At 38.8% G+C, this 19,900-nt stretch overlaps 1 protein-coding gene across 1 annotated transcript in view; it reads right to left on the bottom strand.

Annotated features, from left to right (window-relative positions):
* SYNE1 (spectrin repeat containing, nuclear envelope 1) overlaps positions 1-19,900 on the bottom strand; it is a 570,706-nt gene that overhangs the window by 288,758 nt on the left and 262,048 nt on the right. The window contains exons 48-56 of the mRNA XM_011996807.1: positions 19,479-19,686; positions 18,500-18,612; positions 16,706-16,911; positions 15,436-15,591; positions 11,145-11,436; positions 10,154-10,326; positions 6,911-7,220; positions 5,514-5,678; positions 482-838 (exon numbers count right to left, since the gene is read on the bottom strand). Coding sequence (XP_011852197.1) covers positions 482-838; positions 5,514-5,678; positions 6,911-7,220; positions 10,154-10,326; positions 11,145-11,436; positions 15,436-15,591; positions 16,706-16,911; positions 18,500-18,612; positions 19,479-19,686 — 1,980 coding nt within the window. The remainder of the gene's footprint in view (positions 1-481; positions 839-5,513; positions 5,679-6,910; positions 7,221-10,153; positions 10,327-11,144; positions 11,437-15,435; positions 15,592-16,705; positions 16,912-18,499; positions 18,613-19,478; positions 19,687-19,900) is intronic.

Here is a 19,900-nt window from a genome sequence, read left to right as displayed (position 1 = left end):
TCAAAATCACACAGAGGAGAGCTAATCGGAGCAAAAACTATTCATTATGTTTTAGGAGATTACCAAATGAGTCCTTTAAGGCTATAAATTCAATCATTTAGTTGTATGAAATAGTTAACTGGCAAGAAAACAGCTATGACTCTCTGTCTATTTATGCCCCTGCCCACAGGCCATTTTTCAGACTGAATGGCTGAATACAGTATTACTAACTGTTACACCATAGGAATGAAAGTAAAATGTCTCCACTAACAACGAATGTTTCCTACCGCACATAATAACCCAAATCTTTATTTTTACAAAAGTTTGATATGTGAGAAAAGGAAACAAGTCAGACTTTGCTTATTTAACAAGATAAATGCTTCTTCCAAGTGTGCATGTTGCATGTTTTTCGTTAGCAAGATTTTTTTTCTTTTTAGGAATGATGAAAGTCAAAACATTTTTTTAAGCATAACCACCAATAGAAAACAGGAAGCCAACTTACTTGTCCTTTGTGCCAGCATTCCACTATCTCCTCATCCGTGTTCTTGCCTTCCAGGAGGGTTAACTGCTGAGCCCAGGTTTTCAGAAGGGCACTGAACTCTTGCAGGGCCTGCTCCAGTTGAGCCGCTTGGCCTGAGAATTCCTGCTCCGAAAGGGCCATCTGGCTGACCAGGTTCTCCAAACAGCTCTGCGTTTGGAATACACTGTCTTCCCACTGCTTCCAGTCGGCACGCAGGGCCTGCATCTCCGTGTGCATGAGCTCACACCCACTGGCAGTTGTGTTCTGTTTCACTTCAGGAGCCAGCGACTCCACTCTGCTGAGGCGGCTTGCCCCAATCTCTCTGGAATCTATCAGCTCCTGTAATGGAATATCACCATGGTAACCAAAGAGCCTGTGAGTCACTTGGACTGCAAGTTTTCAACTGTGTACACAGGGGGACCCTGTCCTGCTAGGAAGTTTTAAGAAGTGTGCCACAAGCACCCAGAATCAATTCATCTGCCCGCTCTTAAATTATAATAGCGGGAGTTGTCATCATGAACACCTAAGGCTTATGGCAAAAAAAAAAAAAAAATCCCAAGAATCCTCAATATCCGGAAACAGACTAAAGAGACACCCTGAAATCAGGCATTATTTGCATATGTGAAAATGTTTAGATAGTGACTCAAGTGTTTGCCTGTGGTGGATTGCTCTTGTAAATGATCCAACCCATATTTCCTTCAAAGTGGATGCTGAATTAATAAAGATTGTGGCAGAACTGTGTTCTGCTCATGGTCTCTATCCTCAATTCATCTTCTTCCACAGGGTGGTGGCTTAAATCACACTTCCATTCTACTAGGAATCAAGCAGACCCGTTGCAGCAAAAGAAGGAGCCTGACTCAATTCCAAATATTTGAATACTAAGTAAACATTTTTGTAGCATATAAAATGAATAATTCATTCACAGACGGACTTACTCAAAAGTTTAAAGTAACCTCTAGAATGAGTTCGTTTATTACTATTTTTTTAACCTTAAAAAAGTCATTAGAAATTTAACGGTTTAGCTACAGCCAAGTTAACAATTTAGCTTGGTCTTAAAGCACACAAATACTCTAAAGGACAAGATAAAATTAAATCGCATTGTAAATTGATATAATCATGGCATTTCTCTCTGAGAATAGATTCTCTTACTACCACTTTTCTTGGTGAAATAATCGTCCGATGTTTATATATTGACATATCTATTGCTAAAGGCAGGATTTTGTTAATATTGTTACAAAATTATGACTTTACTACCTGATTAAATAGAAATAAAAGATAATTAGGCACAAAAATGTTCAAGAAGAAAATCAGTGACCAATTAGCAAGTAAAAAAACATTGGAATGTTAAGTAGGAAGCATGCTTAATAAATTATGTCAAGCATAAAGTATGCCTTAACTAGTCTACATAATATAGTTTGAGTCTCATTAAATTAACCTGAAATAAATATATCTGTTCACAATTATATACAATAGAGCCATATTTTAATATAGATCATTTGAAAGTATTCAGTATTCAGTTGTGCAGGAGTCTAAATTACAATGACATGAAAATCCTTACACACAGCATGATATGCATATTCAACCTTTTCTTAGCAGCAGGTTTATTAGAGTGTATAGTAGTTATTTATTAGTTTATTAGAACCATCCCTGTTTATTAGAGTGTATAGTAGTTACCTGATGAAGAAAAAAATATATAACTTTTTAACCAGTGCTATGTCTAACTAATAGACTTTAATACTTGTAACTATTTTGCCTTTGTGACCAATTTCCAATTTGAAGTTTCCCAAAATATTCTCTTATGCGTTATCCCAATTTTCCTTAGCATGAAAATGGAACACTTCAATATTTGCAATGAGAAATCTAGTCATTCAGAATTTGAATCAGGACATCATCATTGTCAAGAGTTTTGAAATGGCTTTTGCATATATTTTCTTATCTTATATTTACATTTTTAAATGTATGATATGCACATACACACATATGTGCATTCACGCCCTCATACCCACACACCGTTTCCTTTAGCGTTGCCTTTTCTCAGTGATTATTCCTGTGGATGTGATAGGTATGGTGCTGAAGGACAGAGGAGGTGCTTTATGTATTTCCTCCAAGGTTTTTAAAATCACCCACACAGTAACCTACATTCAGGCTGGACCTGAACTTCTGAGAGGCAGTTTCTGATAGTCTTCACTTTCTCCATCCCAATTTCTTTCCGTCAATTCCTTCTCCTATATTCCCTGTCTTTATGGAAGCACTTTATAAAGGCTTTTCCAAATAAGAATATTTGTCAACCCAGGAAGCAGCCTTTGTAAAAGAATTATCTTACTTTCTCTTATTAACTTTTCGAAACCTTAGTCCATTTCTGTTATCTCCTCTTCCTCAGCTGCCATTTACTCCTAAATCCATGTAACCTGGTTTCTCACCTTCCCTTGCTGTGCAAATGTTTCTCAGACTGGTTGCCCAATAGCCTCACTGTCAAACCTAGTTGAGATTCTTCAGTCTTCCTCCTAATGGCAGCCCTGCTGTGCCTGTGATGGTGTCCACCTTCTCTACTCAGAGCTTCAGTGGCATCTCACCCTCCTACTCTTCCTCTTCTGATTTCTCCCCTCCTTTTTCTCTCTACCTTTCAAATCATTTTCTCCTAAGGCTCCTTAAGTATTGGTAGTACCTAGCTTTTGGTCCTGTGCCCAATGTTCTATTTGCTGTATACATAGGTCTTGGTTTTATCCATTTTAGTGACTTTAACAACAAATTAGATGCGATTCACTTTCACCTCTGTGCCTTCAATCCATCTTCCTAACCTGAAATTCAGGCTTGAATATGCAACTGCCCCCAAGACATTACTACTACCTCGAAGTTCAAATTGGATCTGATCATCAATAAGCAACTCCTCACGTCTTCGCCTCTATCACTGGCCTCCTCTGCATGCAATTATTTTCCTCAGGTGGTAATAGTCCTGCAGATTCTAGGTAAAGACTTGACCATCACGCTTGACTCTTCCCACCTTGTCATGCTACAGCCAATTAATCACTCATTTACCAAATCCACTGGATTTTCTTCCTGGGTGTGCTCTATGTGCCAGGCATGATGCTACAGGTTTTATGTGCATGATCTAATTTGGTTGCCAAAACAACTTTATCAGACAGGTACTATTTTTATGCATGTATTTTTTAACCAATTGAAAGGCAGAGGCTTGAGGATATCAGGTAACTTGCTGAAAGACACAGCTAGAAGGCCAATAGAAGAAGGATGCCGCATTGGGTTTCTCTGATTCCAGAGCCTGAACTCTAATAGTACAGTAAGCTCTCATTACATTTTTTGTATTACTTTATAAAGACGAGTTTGTGGATCACTGTTCCTCACTAGACTGCAAGTTCCTTAGGGAATGCATGGTCCTGGCTGAATAAATGGATAGATGGTTACATGGATAGATGGAAGGATGGATGAATAAATTAGAATATTACTAAGAAACGCATCAAAGAAGAATTTTACAGAATCAAACAGAAAAAAAGGACTTAAAAAGTGGTTTTATGTTATTAGTTCAGTTAAAACATACATAGTTATAAGATTTAAATAAGATAATACTTTTAAAGCACTTAGAAGTAGATCTTCAGGCACCGGGCACTGTGGTTCATGCCTGTAATTCCAGCACTTTGGGAGGCCAAGGCAAGCGGATCACCTGAGGTCAGGAGTTTGAGACCAGCCTGTCCAACATGGCGAAAACCCGTCTCTACTAAAAAAAATACAAAAGTTAGCAGTACATGGTGGTGGGCACCTGTAATTGTAGCTATTCAGGAGGCTGAAGCAGGGAGAATCGCTTGAACCCAGGAGGCGGAGGTTGCAGTGAGCCGAGATTGCGCCACTGCACTCCAGCCTAGGCCACAGAGCAAGACTCCATTAAAAAAAAAAAAATGTAGATCTGCAAAGTGTAGTTACAACTGTAACCATCAGCTATAAATTTTATGACTTTTGGCCGGGCGCGGTGGCTCACGCCTGTAATCCCAGCACTTTGGGAGGCCGAGGCTGGTGGATCACGAGGTCAGGAGATCGAGACCATCCTGGCGAACATGGTGAAACCCCATCTCTATTGAAAATACAAAAGAATTAGCCGGGTGTGGTGGCGGGCGCCTGTAGTCCCAGCTTCTAGGGAGTCTGAAGCAGGAGAATGGCGTGACCCCGGGAGGCGTAGCTTACAGTGAGCGGAGATCACGCCACTGCACGCCAGCCTGGGCGACAGAGCAAGGCTCCGTCTCAAAAAAAAAAAAAAAAAAAAAAAAAATTATGACTTTCATATTCTGATCTTGGAATCAAAACACAATCTGAGTTTTAAATTCCTGACCACGATTACACTACTTATTCCCAACATTTCCTTCTCTAAAAGTAAACCACTGAGGATTTCATTCCTGCTTCATTTTAATGTAAAAATCCATTTTCCATGGGGGGAAACGATTACAATTTAATATTTAAGCAACTAGAAATTTACTAAAATGTACCAGAGTCTGCAACTCCCCAAAAAAGGTAAATTTCTGTTTTAGAAATTGTCCTTCTGTGGAGTAAACGAGATGATGATTTTAAGGTCCTTTGAAGTACTCCCTTCTATTATGTTGTTGGATGTCTTCTAGGAAAGCAGAATAAAACATCCAGAATGACATTCTGAGGTTATTGTTAGAATACATTTAACTAAGTTACTACATAAACTTTTCTTCCATGGTGCTAAACAATAGTATCTGGTTTTGTCAGCCCACCAAATTAGCCATTTCCTAGCCAGTCCTATTACAGCAATAAGCACATTTGCATACAGAAATGTAAAGACAATGTTACATTGTGTTCACAAGTGTAAAGTCTTTTGAATTCTTCTCATGACTTGTTTATGTTTAGAATCAGTGAGGCATCAAATAGAAAACAGGAAGGAAACATTTTAAATAACAGAATCTCATCCACAAAATCTTTATCAAAAGGGTGTTGTACTCAAGAAGTAATGAAGCAATGTAGATATAGCATCTGTTCATTTTCTGACCTTAATTTTTGACAACTTTTTCTGGGTGGCTGATGAATCTCCAGACATATCTGACCACCGGTGAAGTTCTTCCTTTGCTGAATGGAGCCAGTCTGTGAACTCGTGGACCGCATCTAAATACATTAGATGATCTTTCACAATCTCTTCCACTTTCCTCATTTTTTCCTAGTAAACAAAGAAAAGACTACCTTAACAGTGGTCCTTTTGAGAACGTGAAATCAGATAAGGCAACAGGCCTGATAGAGGTCTCTTAATAAATCTCAGAAAATTTCATTCTTGTTCTTGAATTTGCTCTGAGTTTAATATCTTAAAAAGAAACTATCAAATTTAACTAAATGTCCAGGCTTTGGAAAAGCAACTATTTTCCTGTAAGTTTACTATTTTCTACCTTAGTATGGAAATATATGCTTACTGTATGTTGGCTAACATCCCTCACTAACAATCCTCTTAATAATTATTGTCATAACTATTCTTATTAAAGCAATTTTTTGTCAGCTTGGTGTCCAGCATTCTGTTCAGCACTTTAAATGCATTTGCTCATTTAATCTTCATAACAGTCCTGGGAGGAAGATACTATTATTATCATCATTTTATAGGAAAAGATGCTCAAGCTTAGAGAGGTTAGGTAACATGTAATAGTGGGCAAAGTCACACATTCAAAAGTGTCAAAGCCAGAATTCAAACTTCCGTCTTTTTGACTTGAGTTATAGCTCTTAATCATTACCAAGATGAAAATGAAGATAAACATGCACATCTGTTAATAATTGTAGTGTCAAGAAGACAAGAGTTAGTTCCCAACAAGGCAAACCAAAGAAAAGAAAAAGCAGCAAACAACAATTCTCTCTCCTAATTTCTATAATATTTACAAATATGCCAAAGAATAATCACGAAGGAAATGAAAGATTCATATAGAGAATTGGAAATATATTTTTGATATTCTATAAAGGAGTTTATACTTTGGAAAATAGAAACCATTTTTACTAAGAGGAGAGATGAACACAGTATTTCATACGTGATTGAATCTTGAAGGTAAATAGACTTGCATTTAATATAACAAACATAAGTGTAGCAAAACAAAAACAACTTTAACAGTGACATTTGATGTGCAAAGTAGATAGATTAACTAAAATAGTGGAGAAAGAAAAAAATAAGGAATAAAGAATAATCCCAAGATTGTAGAAAGAGTAAAATGAATAGGCATTCATAGTAAGAAATGATCTTTATGTCATACCCATTTACTGAATGTATAAATAGTGTTAGAGCAGCCAATTCTCCAATAATTTAATCCACAGTTTCTTCTTTACCTGAACTTGGCAACAGTCATTATATTATTAATATAAATCAATATATTATATTAATGTATTATAAAGCATCTACTTTCAATATAAAGCACTAACCTTGGCAACAGTCATTATGTCATTAAACTGTGTTTTCAGCTCCTCTTGAGCTGTGTCCTTGAAAGACTCATCCTCTGTCTTCTCGTAGAGCTCCCTGGACTTCGCAATTAGACGGTGAAGGGCTCTCGTGTGATCCTCTGCCTCAGACAGGATGGACTGGAGGCGGTCAAGCAGGGCAAACTTCTCTTTCAGACCTGGCTGTGGTTGTAAGGGATGTTCTACTTTTTGATCCACTGATTCCATCCACTGCTCCAGCTGGTTTTTCCTCTCTAGATAGTCATTCCATTGGCTAATCACAGACTCTAAAGTGCTAGAATTAATGTCACATATTAACAAAAATGAATTATTTTGACATCTCTACTGAAAACCAATCGCAAAGTCATGACATCCATGCCAATTGTTCTACTGAATGCTTTTGGAAGTGATGAACATATTGCTTTTTAGTGCAGGGAAAAACACTACTTCTCTGATCCATAAGATCCTTACCTCAGGTCCTTTGAATAAAGTCAATCTATATTAAAACATGAAATAAGCAGCTGTGGTCATATATGCATCTGGAATTTGTCTTCCAAATGCTAACTGTCCTAAATGAACAAGACACATTTATATGTTATGTTGTTAAAAATCAGCATGGGAACATCAATGAAATTTTATTTCATATAGATCGGTTCTTAATTTTCTTGGAATTATTAATAGTTTATCTTATTAAAATCAGATGGTGATTACTTGTTGACTGGAATTCAAAATTCAAGGTATCCTTCCTGTGTAAATGATATATCGTTAGGTTGATTTTCATTTAGGGACACATACACACACACACACACACACACAATATACAGTGCTTTTGTGGTGAATGTGTGAATGAATGCTCAAGTATTTATAAGAAATATAGTCACAAATATAATAGCTTTCTAGATAGTCAAACAAAGGCTCTCCAGACTGGCATTTAGGAAAAATCCCTCCATTATTAAACATTACAAACTATTCTAAACTCATCTGCAGTGATTTCCCCAGCCCCCCTTGCATACAAGCCTATGAACCTGAAATTAACATTCTGTGGTAAATGAATTTCCAGCATTTGCTCAAACTGTTGCTTTTGCATCTTTGCATCCATTGATCCACTGGAACTTCATCATTCAGGCTTTAAAGTCCTACCTGTTCCTCAAATAATTTTCTAAAAAGCACCCCCTCCCGGTTCTTTTTTTTTTTTTTTTGACAGGGTCTTACTCTGTCACCAAGGCTGGAGTGCTGAGGTGCAATCATATAGCTCATTGCAACCTCTGTCTCCCCAGATCAGGTGATCCTCCCACCTCAGCCTCCCGAGTGGCTGAGACTACAAGTGCGTGCCACCACGCCTGGCTAATTTTTGTATTCTTTTTTTCTTTTTTTGAATTTTGACTGTGACTTCGTATAATTTTTGCATATTTTGTAGAGACATATTTTCGTCCTGTTGCCCAACCTAGTTTCAAACTCCTAGGCTTAAGCAATCTGCCTACCTCAGCCTCCCAAAGTGCTGGGATTACAGGTGTGAGCCACTAAGACTCTGCATTCTTCTACAGCCCCGCAGTGCATTTTGAAAATGGTTAGTAACATAGTCTGAGTCAGAGTATTCCAAAATACATCCTATGCTAGTGTCTGAGCTTTTAGAGGGCAAAAACCTTTCTGTTTTATTTTATTATTTTAACAGAACAATTTGAACATTGCTATTGCTCAATATGTCACTGTCAAATTTAATTTCTTGCTGAAATAGTGGAGTCAAGTACCAGAGTCTGCTTCCTGCATGTAACATCTTATTCTAACATCTGGAAACTATCTACCCATATTCTTATGAACTTTTAGGACACTGGCCTAAGCCAAGCCTCTGGAAGCTTAGTTCATGCTCCAGCAGTCTATGATATAGACTAAGACAACCATAGCATCTGATTTTTTTTTCTTTGCTGACCATTGTGAGTTATTACTAAGATGCAAAGTCCTGCTGACCTTGAGAGTCACTGCCTATGCTCCATATTAAAGGAAAAAGTGAAAACAACAACAACGACAAAACAAAACCTCCAAGTTGCTAGTTGTAACCAGGAATTTTTGTTTATATTGCCGTGGATAACTGTAGTGTTATTTTTGTTTTGCTTTGTAATAAACTTGAATCTTCTTTAAAGATTTTTAAAATGTTATGGTAGGTTCAAGGGTACCTGTGCAGAGTTGCTATACAGGTAAACTCGTGTCATGGGGGTTTGCTGCACAGATTATTTCATTGCCCATGTACTAAGCCTGGCACATGACAGTTATTTTCTGCTGCTCCTCTCCCTCCTCCCACCTTCCACCCTCAAGGAGGCACCAGTGTCTGTTATTCCCTTCTCTGTATGAACTTTAATCTTCTATTCATCTATTTTATTATGATCATATTGGGCACCCAGTTTGTCAATGATCTAATAGGATATATAACCATCAGAATATGGATCTTTTTTACTGTAATTCTGATGGTCATTTGTCCAACAAATGAGCCAGATTATTCATGGATATTTTGAGAAGAGGGAGGTAGGTAGAAACCTCTCACTTATAATTACAACAACAGCAAAAACACCACCTGGTATAACAATCAAGGGCTTCCCTACTTCCTCGTCAGTGTCTGGTACAGGTGATTTTCGACAGAGGCTCTACAGCTGGGCTCTATTCCAGATGGATTGACTGTTGGTTGTGTGAGAATGTTCCACACTTTGTAGGATATGAGCTCTCTGTGCCTCGGTCACTAAATGCCAGGGATATTCCCTCATCACTGTGACAATCAAAACCACCCTACCCATTTCCTATAATGTAAATGGGGGTGGTATGACTTTTAGTTGAAAAATAGATTTACAATTAAGCTCGACAGCTGCCAATAGCTTAATTTTCTATATGTTCTTTAAGTTAAAATGTATCAAGTTATGAAAGAACCATATATTCTTGCTTTGATGGCTTGAGAGGAGATGTTTTGCTGAGCCCATGTCATGTAAGATTCCATGAGAGATAATAGGGGAGATTTAAATATTTTATAAATGCAGCAGGAACACAGAAACAAAGCAAGCTAACAAGCAAAAACCAGTCATCGCCCTATGGAAACCACAACTTAGACAAAGACAGTCATGCCTACAGCAAGCTACAGTAACATGGCTGGGAATTCCACCCCAGGAGACCTCAGCACTGCTCCATCATTTTACTAAGTCACTGCATTGGACTTAGACAAATAAACACTAAAAGTAGGTTCTGTACCTTTGAGCATGGATGGAGGAGCTCATGATGTCAGCCCACACTTCTTTAAGGGTCTCTAGCTGAGTCTGAATCACCCTCTGACCTTCTTTGTTGCTACTTCTCAAGGCCTGTTCCCCTTTGCCGATGGCCATATTCAACTTAACTTCCCCTTCCCCTTTCATCAGGAGAATATCCTGGGAAGGAAGAAAGAATACACATCAGGAGGCATGTAAAAAACTTCTTCTATTTTAAAAAAGGTAGTTTTCCATAAGAATTGAGGTAGGAATACTTATCTCAAAATGAAAACAACAAACTCTGGGCCTTATTGCAATATAATATTTACTTAAAATTGGTATCCAGGAGCCTAGGAGTCAAAGATTAATTCCAATATAAATTCTTAGAAAACTTTGGGCCACTAACCTAGAAAGTATAATTTTATTGACTTCAGTTTCAAAGAGTCACAATAAATTCTTTTGAAAATGAAGACACACCTGTCTAAAACTCAGCAGTCCCCTACATTAATTGCCTGGCTAATTTATCTCTTTCAGGGTCACCTTCATTGGCTATAGTCTGGGTTGGTGATCTCCTCTGTGCTTTCAATATACCCTTGATGGCTTCAGTCATGGCCCCTACACACGCACTGTATTGAAAGTAACAATTTACGAATTGATGTCTTCCCCTAGACTGTGAACTCCTAGAAAACGGGGCCTAACTTTTATCTCTATATTCCCAGCAACTTGCAGAGTGCTTGGAGGAGAGTAGATATTCAGTAACGCTTGCTGAATATTTACTGAATCAAATTTAAAATTATTTAAAGCTATTAAAACAACAATGTTTCCTTACAGAGGGGGAAAAATGATGCCTCCATATCCTTTTTGCCCAGTTTCTCCATTTTGCCCACACAATCCTCATTTAGGGGCTTACAGAACAAGTAGGACACAACACAAGCACTTGTGAATCTAATCCAATTAACATTCAGCAGTTGTCAGTGTCTGGCTGGTGTCGCATGTACCTGTATTTGCGACAGCCGTTTCTCCAGGGTGTCTTTGCTCCCCAGAGTGCTCTCTGCACAGGCCAGTCTGTCCTGAATGGCCTTCACCCAGGACCACATGCTCTGCAGTGCTTCCTCCAGGGCTTCGTGCTCCTGAAGGGCAACCTGGCAGCTCCGCAGTTTCTCTTTGGTCATTCTAAGTAGGTTCTGGTGGCTTGTGAGGAGCTGGGAACACAGGCGGCCCTCCTGCCCAGCACCGTGGCCTTCTTCACTCAGAAGCTGCCCTCTCTGGGAAAGCTTATCAAGAGACTCTCTGAAAAAAAGACAAAAAAGAAAAAAGAAAAGAAAATTAATTCCGACATTCTGGAGTGCAGGGGAGCGACAAACGATTGTTGATATTGGAGCAGTAACCAGACACAGGCTCATAGCTGACATGCCTTTTAAATAAAGACGCTGGGAACTGACCTGGCTATTTCATTCTCTTATGTTCTCTCTTAATGTTGTCAGTACCCACTCGGGGATACCATTCAGTCTGTGCTGTGCCTGCATCCAAATAGCAGTGGTGGAGCCTACCGTATTTATTACTTACCGTATTTCCAGAAATTCAGTTCAGAAAATGGGCTCAGCTGCCTCTCCAGGCTTCTCTGTAGCATCTCTCCATTCCTATTTAATGGTCAGATGATGAAAAAGCTCCCTGAAATTCTCAAAACCGCTGCTGTCTTGTATCTACATGGAGATTCCTCCTTTATGAAAACTCTTCTGCTCAACACTGTTGCATTCCTAGTTGCCTGTTCAAAGCTCGGTGCAGGCATCACATCCCCAGGAGCATCCCAACTCAGGGTGGGTGGAGAATGTGGGACCTCCTTGCGCCCTCTGCTCCTTGTCTTGCTCTATCGCCATGTATACTGACTATCTCAATCCAAAAGGCTTTCACTTTCCAACGCCAGGGCCATTATATTCATCTTATGTTCCCAAGACCTAACACAATATTGTGCAGAGACTAAGTGGAAAAAAAAATGTTCTTTCAAAAAGTCGTTGTAGGAGTGCTTAAAAGTTTTCTTGTTATATCTTGGGTATTGAGCTCATCTTAATTTGGAGCCATGCTAATTAGATCAAGGGAAAAACATAATCACTTTGTGGCACGGTTGGTTTTATTCCCATTTTACAGAGTTCTGAAATTCTTATCTGCACATTTCCCAGGAAAAAGCCCAGGATACCAGAGAGTAGCATGAGATGTCTTAACATAAACTGTTGTGACTACTAGAAAAAGAACACAAAGCAAATCTCTTGTGAAAATGGAATGTTTCAAAGTTTTTTGGAGTGGCTACTATACAAGTATGTCCTATGGGCCACCCTGAGTTCTGCAAAGAGTTATACAACAAGACACTTACTCTTTAACAAATTTGCACATCCTGCACATGTACCCTGGAACTTATAAAATAAAATAAAATAAAATAAAATAAAATAACACCTACTCTAAAAGCCATTTATTATACCTGTTATCTGTTTGGTGAAACAAGAAGGTAGCTTAAACAAAGATGTGAGTTAAATAATAATTCAGGAAAAGAGAGTTCCTTTCTTATTACGAGATAAATTGCTAATGCATCATAAAAATTCAATGAGTCTTAAACTGAAGTACTTTTATACAGGGTATTTCCTTAAAATATTTCAAGTAGTGAAATATTATGGTGAAAAGAAATCTAGAAGACTGGGAGGAGCAAGCAGCAAGCCAGTGAAAGAAGTCAGGTGGCCCAGTGGAGAACCCGAGTGACCAGAAAAGTGCGTTAGGATTGTCTGCAGAAGTGGCCAGGCTGGAGGGAAAGAACCCAGAAACAAGCACACCTAAGATCTCTTAGCATCTGGTCCTGGAATATCAGAGAGTGAAACTGCAAGAAGGATTGCATGCTTATCAATGCCAAAAAAGTTGCAATTATTAGAAAAACAAAGAGGAACATAAAAGACCTTGAATTTGGTGATGAAGTATATTTGGGCCACCTTCTCTAATGCAGTTTTGGTGTAATGATGGCAGGAGAAGCAGATACAGAGGAAGGTAATGAGCAGTCTGTAGAGAAGAAATAAAAGCTGAGAAGATGGAAAGCCATTTAAAACATCTGGAAGAAAGGAAGTAGGGCTGGGTGTGTTCTATTGTATCTAGACACGAGTCAACATTTAAAAAGCAAAATGTAAGTGCAACGTAGTTTTCAGAAAGTTATATGGCTGCAATGATGCTATTATTCTGTTAATTCAGTGAACATTTTGTATTTTTCTGTCACCATACTAGATAATGAATAGAAATGATATAGATCTTAAGTCCCTGATTTTGAGAAACTCATAGCTGGAAATTGGGGTGCATAGAGTAAATGAAGAGCTTACACTATAGTAAGGGCTCTTTGAGATGTTCCAATGTCTTTCAGGGACAATTTATAGTAGTCATCAAACTAGCACACCAACAAGTTGTCATCAGCATGGGTTCTTTTGTGCATTTGTTTGTATGTTTGTTTTTCAAGACAAGGACTACCGGGCATGTTTGACTAAAAAGAGGACTCAGTGGAAACAGAGAATGACTATGATTTGAATTCTGGAATTTCTTTTTATGATGATGATGATGATGATGATTATTATTATTATTATTATGCTTTAAGTTCTGGGATACATGTGCAGAATGTGCAGGTTTGTTACATAGGTATACAAGTGCCATGATGGTTTGCTGCAGCCTTCAACCTGTCATCTACATTAGGGTATTTCTCTTAATGCTATCCTTCTCCTAGCCCCCCACCCCCTGACAGGTCCCGGTGTGTGATGTTCCCCTCCCTGTGTCCATGTGTTCTCATTGTTTAACTCCTACTTATGAATGAGAACACACAGTGTTTGGTTTTCTGTTCCTCTGTTAGTTTGCTGAAAATGACGGTTTCCAGCTTCATCCATGTCCCTGCAAAGGACATGAACTCATCCCTTTTTTAAGGCTGCATAGTATTGTATGGTGTATATGTGCCACATTTTCTTTATCGAGTCTATCAATGATGGGCATTTGGGGTGGTTCCAAGTCTTTGCTATTGTGAACAGTGCTGCAATAAACATACACTTGCATGTGTCTTTATAGTAGAATGATTTATAATATTCTTGTTTCTGACTTATTTGATAAAGTAGAGTGGGTGCTATCCTCTTCTGCTTCTCACATAAATGCACTGGCTCTTTAAGAGGACAGTTAAGGAGCCCAGCGAGCTGAAGCCAAGCTGCACTTCCCTGTGGAAAGTGCCCTATCTTCCAAAGGACAGCAAGCAACTGAAAATGCCAGAGGTGGAGCACAAATGTGGGAGCAAAGCCCTCAGTGTGGTAGGGTCAAAAGCACAGATCGGGGAACTTTGCCTGGGAAAGGAGCCAGAAATATTTTCTCAGTGGGAAGCAATGAAGAGATAAATACTATAGTTGGGAACAGGGACCACAAAGAAAGTCAGACTTGATCAAACCTTTCAGTTTATTAAGATTAAAGGATGGGTGGGTGGGAAATGAAACTGGAAGCTGAAATGTGTGAATAACATATGAAAATTGACATATACAGTACTCGTTTTTTTCTTTTCTTTTCTTTTCTTTGTTTTGTTTTGTTTTGAGATACAGTCTCACTCTGTCACTACTGCTGGAGTGCAGTGGCACGACCTTGGCTCACTGCAATCTTTGCCTCCCGGATTCAAGCAATTCTCCTGCCTCAGCCTCCTGAGTAGCTGGAATTACAGGTGCCCGCAACCACGCCTGGCTAATTTTTGTATTTTTAATAGAGACAGCGTTTCACCATGTGGCCAGCCTGGTCTCGAACTTCTGACCTCAGGTGATCTTTCCACCTTGGCCTCCCAAAGTGCTGGGATTACAGGCATGAGCCACCGCGCCCTGCCAGCACTCATTTTTTTATCTTTACAGTCAGTGTGAATTTGTGGTTTTCTTTCCTTCATATCAGCTTCACATTATGTTAACTGATCCTCAAAATAACCCCAGAGAGGAAAGCACAGTATTATTAACGCAATGTTTAAAGGCTAAAATTAAGAGTGACAGGAGATAAGTGACCTGCCCAATTCATTGAACAAACAGGAGTTGGATTTGGAATGCAGATGAGCTTCTTACTTCCATCCTGTACTCTAACCAGAATATTGCACTGCTGCAAAGAGTGCAGCATGGCCTTTGTATTCCAGACATTCAAGGACAGGCACAAACCACTATCAACAAACCAACTAACCAACCAATCAAAACCAAACCAAACAATCAACCAACTAGTCTAAAACATGGTAAGAGTTAAAGGACCTGCTCCATTTCTGGACCATACCTCGCAGCCAGCAGTTCTCCCAAAAACATTTCAACTTTATGAACTTCATTTTTCTTCTCAGGAATGTGCTGTTTACTCTCTCCCAAGTTTTCTGTATTGAACCTTTCTTCCATTTCATGGATCCATAAGTTCAGTTTTCTGTGCTGATCTTCAAAGCTAAGGAAAAGAAAATGCCTTAGAGAAATTCTTACATGTTTGTTATGATAAATTAGTTTTAATAGCTGGGGTCACAATGTCTTTTAAATGGCAATTAAGATTTCAGGAATGTTCAAGTTACTAAAACAGAACAAAACTTAACAACTAACCCACCCAAATTATCACTTATTTTAATAACAAAGTGACAGTCATGACAATTTCTTTCGAGATCCAAGCAGGAAAAGAATCGTCTCACCTAGCAGAATTGATTTCATAGCTGGTAATTGCCAACAAGATTACATTCCCATGTCAATGAGCACTTAATTTTATGTCTTACTACGAAGACCCCTGAAATGGGGCCAATGGATATGAATTGATTTCACAGCTGGTAATTGCCAACAAGATTACATTCCCATGTCAATGTGCACTTAATTTCGTGACTTACTACAAAGACCCTTGAGTTGGGGCCAGTGAATAAGTAGGGCAATGGAAGCCCTGGGAAGACAAGGGAAAGTGGCCTTTGTGTCTTTGTTTCTTAAGGGATTTTCAAATATAGCTCAAGAGCTCTAAGTTTTGGAAACAATGTAAGCTCTCCAAGAAAGCTGGACAAGAGTCAGGCAAATTATTCTGCATCAGAGAGGCAATTACATTCTACTGACATCTTTTCTCACCCTAGTCATAAGTGGCTTTTTCTCCCTTTCTAATTGTGTATTCACCATAATGACATATATTCCTTATTGGTCTCTAGATTCACAGAATTCAATCGTTGTTTTCTGCTATGACTCTGTCCCAAATGAAGTGCATACAAGGAAAAGCCTTGTATAATTTAAAAATTGAGGTGTCAGAGCTTTATACATCGGTGAACCAAATAAACAAAAATTATATGCATTTATATAATTTTCAATTACTAGTAAATATAGTTTGTTTTCTCTATATTAAAAAAAGCCAAGTCACAACTTCAGAGTCTGAAAAATTGATTATTGCCCTAGTATCAACCTGTGTTTATGATCAAAGCTCATTATAATTTAAACTCACAGTGTCAAACGTTATTTGTTTATTCACAGGACTCTTTTCTCTAAGCCTTTAAAAACACACTTGGTGTATGATGAAATCTATGTTTGTTAACGTAACCTACCTTCCAAGTTCTGAAGCACAGTCTTGAAGAGCCTGCTTATCTTTAAGGCACTGTTTCAGAAATGCTTGAAACTCTTCATTGGCCTTTGTAATTTGTTCCTGAATGCTACTGACAATTTGTTTAGACAAATGTGCGTACAAAGTTTGTCCTTCTTGAGTCACCGCATCAAGTTTGCTCTGCCCATCACTGACTGAGTCCAAAATGTTCTGTTTCGGGAAATAAAGGTAATAGGTGCATGGGACTATGCATTACAATTGTGAGCTGAAATAGTAGAGCAGGAGAAGAAAAACAGAGTCCAAAGGGAAAAAGCTTAACAAGGCTGGAGTAAAAATGATGCATACAATTGGATACAACCAAGGCTCCTCATTGAGAATGGTGTCAGCCAGCCACTGGAACCACTGAGGACATAGTGTAAACAAGGCTGAGCTGGAACCGAGGACGTTCTCACCAAGGTCTTGTTCTCAGTCTCTCCCCATTCTCACTGTACCAACATGGTCTAGTTTCCAATGTCTCCCAGGGTTCATGTGAGATCCTCTACCTGGTTAGCTGCCTCCAGCCCCTCCCCTGATTGGTCTGCATCTCTTTCTTGGAAAATCTATGCTTGGGCAGGGCTTTAACAAAGTAAAAGAATTCCAGAGTCCAGGGCTGGCCCTGCCTCTCCCCAGAGCTCTAGAGTGGCATCTCAACTGTTACTCAGACACTTCTTTGTGGAGTTTGTTACATCTCAAGCTTAAAAGGAGACAATTCTACATTTGAATTCTCCACACCTCCTGCAAAACCAGCTTCCTTTACTATAACAATCTTTCTATCGTAACTTCTAATCTAATGAATTATCAACATTATTTTAATCCCCTATTAGTCACAAAATCCTCATGGTTCTCATTAGTTTTTAAAATGATTTCTTTTGGCCGAGTATGGTGGCTCATGCCTGTAACCAGCACTTTGGGACCCCGAGGCGGGTGGATCACCTGAGGTCAGGAGTTTGAGACCAGCCTGGCTTACATGGTGAAACATCGTCTCTACTAAAAATACAAAAATTAGCTGGGCATGCTGGCATACACCTGTAATCCCGGTTACTTGGGAGACTGAGGCAGGAGAATCACTTGAACTCAGAAGGAGGAGGTTGCAGTGAACGGAAATCGTGTCATTGCACTCCAGCCTGGGTGACAGAGTGAGAATCCACCTCGAAAAAAAAAAAGATTTCTTTTCATAATACTTAACATAGTACTTTACTCAGATTAGCCGCTTGACAAGCTTGGCCAAAACCTAACTTGAGCCTATTCTTCTGCAAATCATTTCTTAACTCTACTTCACCACAGCCTTCTCCTTCCTGAGCTCATACATTTTCAGTCAGTAAAACCTATAAAACCTGTAATATCTATTATTTTAGTTTGAATATATCCTATCTCTAAATATAGACAATAAGGTACTAAAAAACACAAACCATTTCTTCTTCTTTTTAAAACTCCTCCACAATAGTCATATAACATAGATATAATTATTATATTCTTATTGTTATAAAAATTAAAACTAGGTTTAGTTTAGAATGAACTCCAAAGAATTGTCAATAGGCTAAAAAGAGAGAGAAAGGGATCTGGAAATTCTGTAGCCCCAACTTATTTCTCAACATACTTATCATGTTATCTATTTCCTTCTGACTCAATCAGCTGAATTCTGTTAGGGACGAGGAGAAGATTGGCTCAGATAAGATTTGAGAAATAAGATAACTTAGGTCTGCCTACAGGCACTTGAGTACATTTTGGGGAAGAAGAAAAAGGATGTCAACTTTTATACCTGAAGGTCATGGAGCTTTGCTTCTAGAACTTTGCTGTCACCAGTGCGATCTGATGATTCTTTTGCCGATGCCTTTGCTCCCAAAAACCATTCTTGGAATTCCTGCATAGACTCTTTCGAAAAAAAAAAAAAAAATCAGGAGTCAATCTAAAACATTGAATGGGCTCCCAGCATTACCACAATGGATTATTTCTGACCTTTAGCTCATTTCCTCTTGCCTTACAAAATATTCCAGAAAGAAAATAATAAAGTAATACAGTATGATCTACAGCCGTGAATGTTCATGGTAGAATTGAGAAGTTATCTTAGAGGAAAGACTAAAAAGAAATGTATATTCCTAGAATGTCTAATATCCTGTTGTGTTTTTTCTCTTGGTCAAGAAAAATAATTAATTGCCTGAATATGTAAAAGTGCAAGGAGAGAAATGCTCCAGGGACATTAAAGCCATTTTGATGGCAAAGGGAGGAATCACCTCCTCTTTTGGGGAGTCATGATGGATCCATGTCAGGCACCGCTGTGTGGAAAGCAGAGGCAGGGCCACAGGACGAGCAATTTCCTGGCCCCTCTTGCTGCCTCTGTTTTATGGCTTCTTCCAACATCCAAGTTTATTGTGTCACTTCATCATGGCATAAAAAATTTCAATAGTTGTTTGGACAGTGGCTGCTGGCCACTTGAGCAGTGGAAGTAATTTTCCACACACATGAGCTATATGGAGAAAATGCAGATGAAATTCAGAACCATCAAGTTAGTGGACTCTTGCTTTCTTGGGAAAAAGAGGAAAAAGAAAGAAAAAATTCTGCATAGTGTGAGAGCCTCCAGCACAGCACTTCTATTGCCTGAATCGCAAAGCACAAATGAATTTGAAATGATACCCTTCTGGAAAGTTTCCTCAAACTTTTGCTGGCAGTTTCTAGGCAGCATTTGGTTTGGATTCTTTCTCGGAAACAAACTTCTCACGCTAAGGCCCCTCAGAACTCACCACTGAAGTGTTTTTCCAGAGATTCCTGCAGGCTGGCCTGGGTTTTGGAGCACAACTGGCTCACGGCTTCATGTTTCTTTATCAGACCAGTCATTGCACAGCCTAGGTTCTCTAACTCAGCTGAGTGGTACTTGCGGCACAAGCTATTGAGATTTTCTTGGGTGGAGCTGATATTGCTTTGTTGACTTTGAAGTTCTTTTTGTATATCCTACAGAATAAAAGTAAATTATGAAGGATATTCACAACTTGAGAGAAACACTCCATTTACTTCACTATGGTACTTTTTTACAATCTGAAATTGACATTGTTGAATCCACTCCGTGGTGTATACATTTTGGTGCAAGTTTTTGAGTACTTGTACTAGATCTGTATTGATTCTTTCAGAATTTTGCCAAGTTCTCCTTGGGAACAAACAGCTGTTG

Source organism: Mandrillus leucophaeus, unplaced genomic scaffold, assembly GCF_000951045.1.
Source record: "Mandrillus leucophaeus isolate KB7577 unplaced genomic scaffold, Mleu.le_1.0 Scaffold524, whole genome shotgun sequence".
Classification (NCBI taxonomy): Eukaryota; Metazoa; Chordata; class Mammalia; order Primates; family Cercopithecidae; genus Mandrillus; species Mandrillus leucophaeus.
The sequence above is the reverse complement of the archived record's forward strand: the minus strand, read 5'-3'. Positions and strand labels throughout refer to the sequence as shown.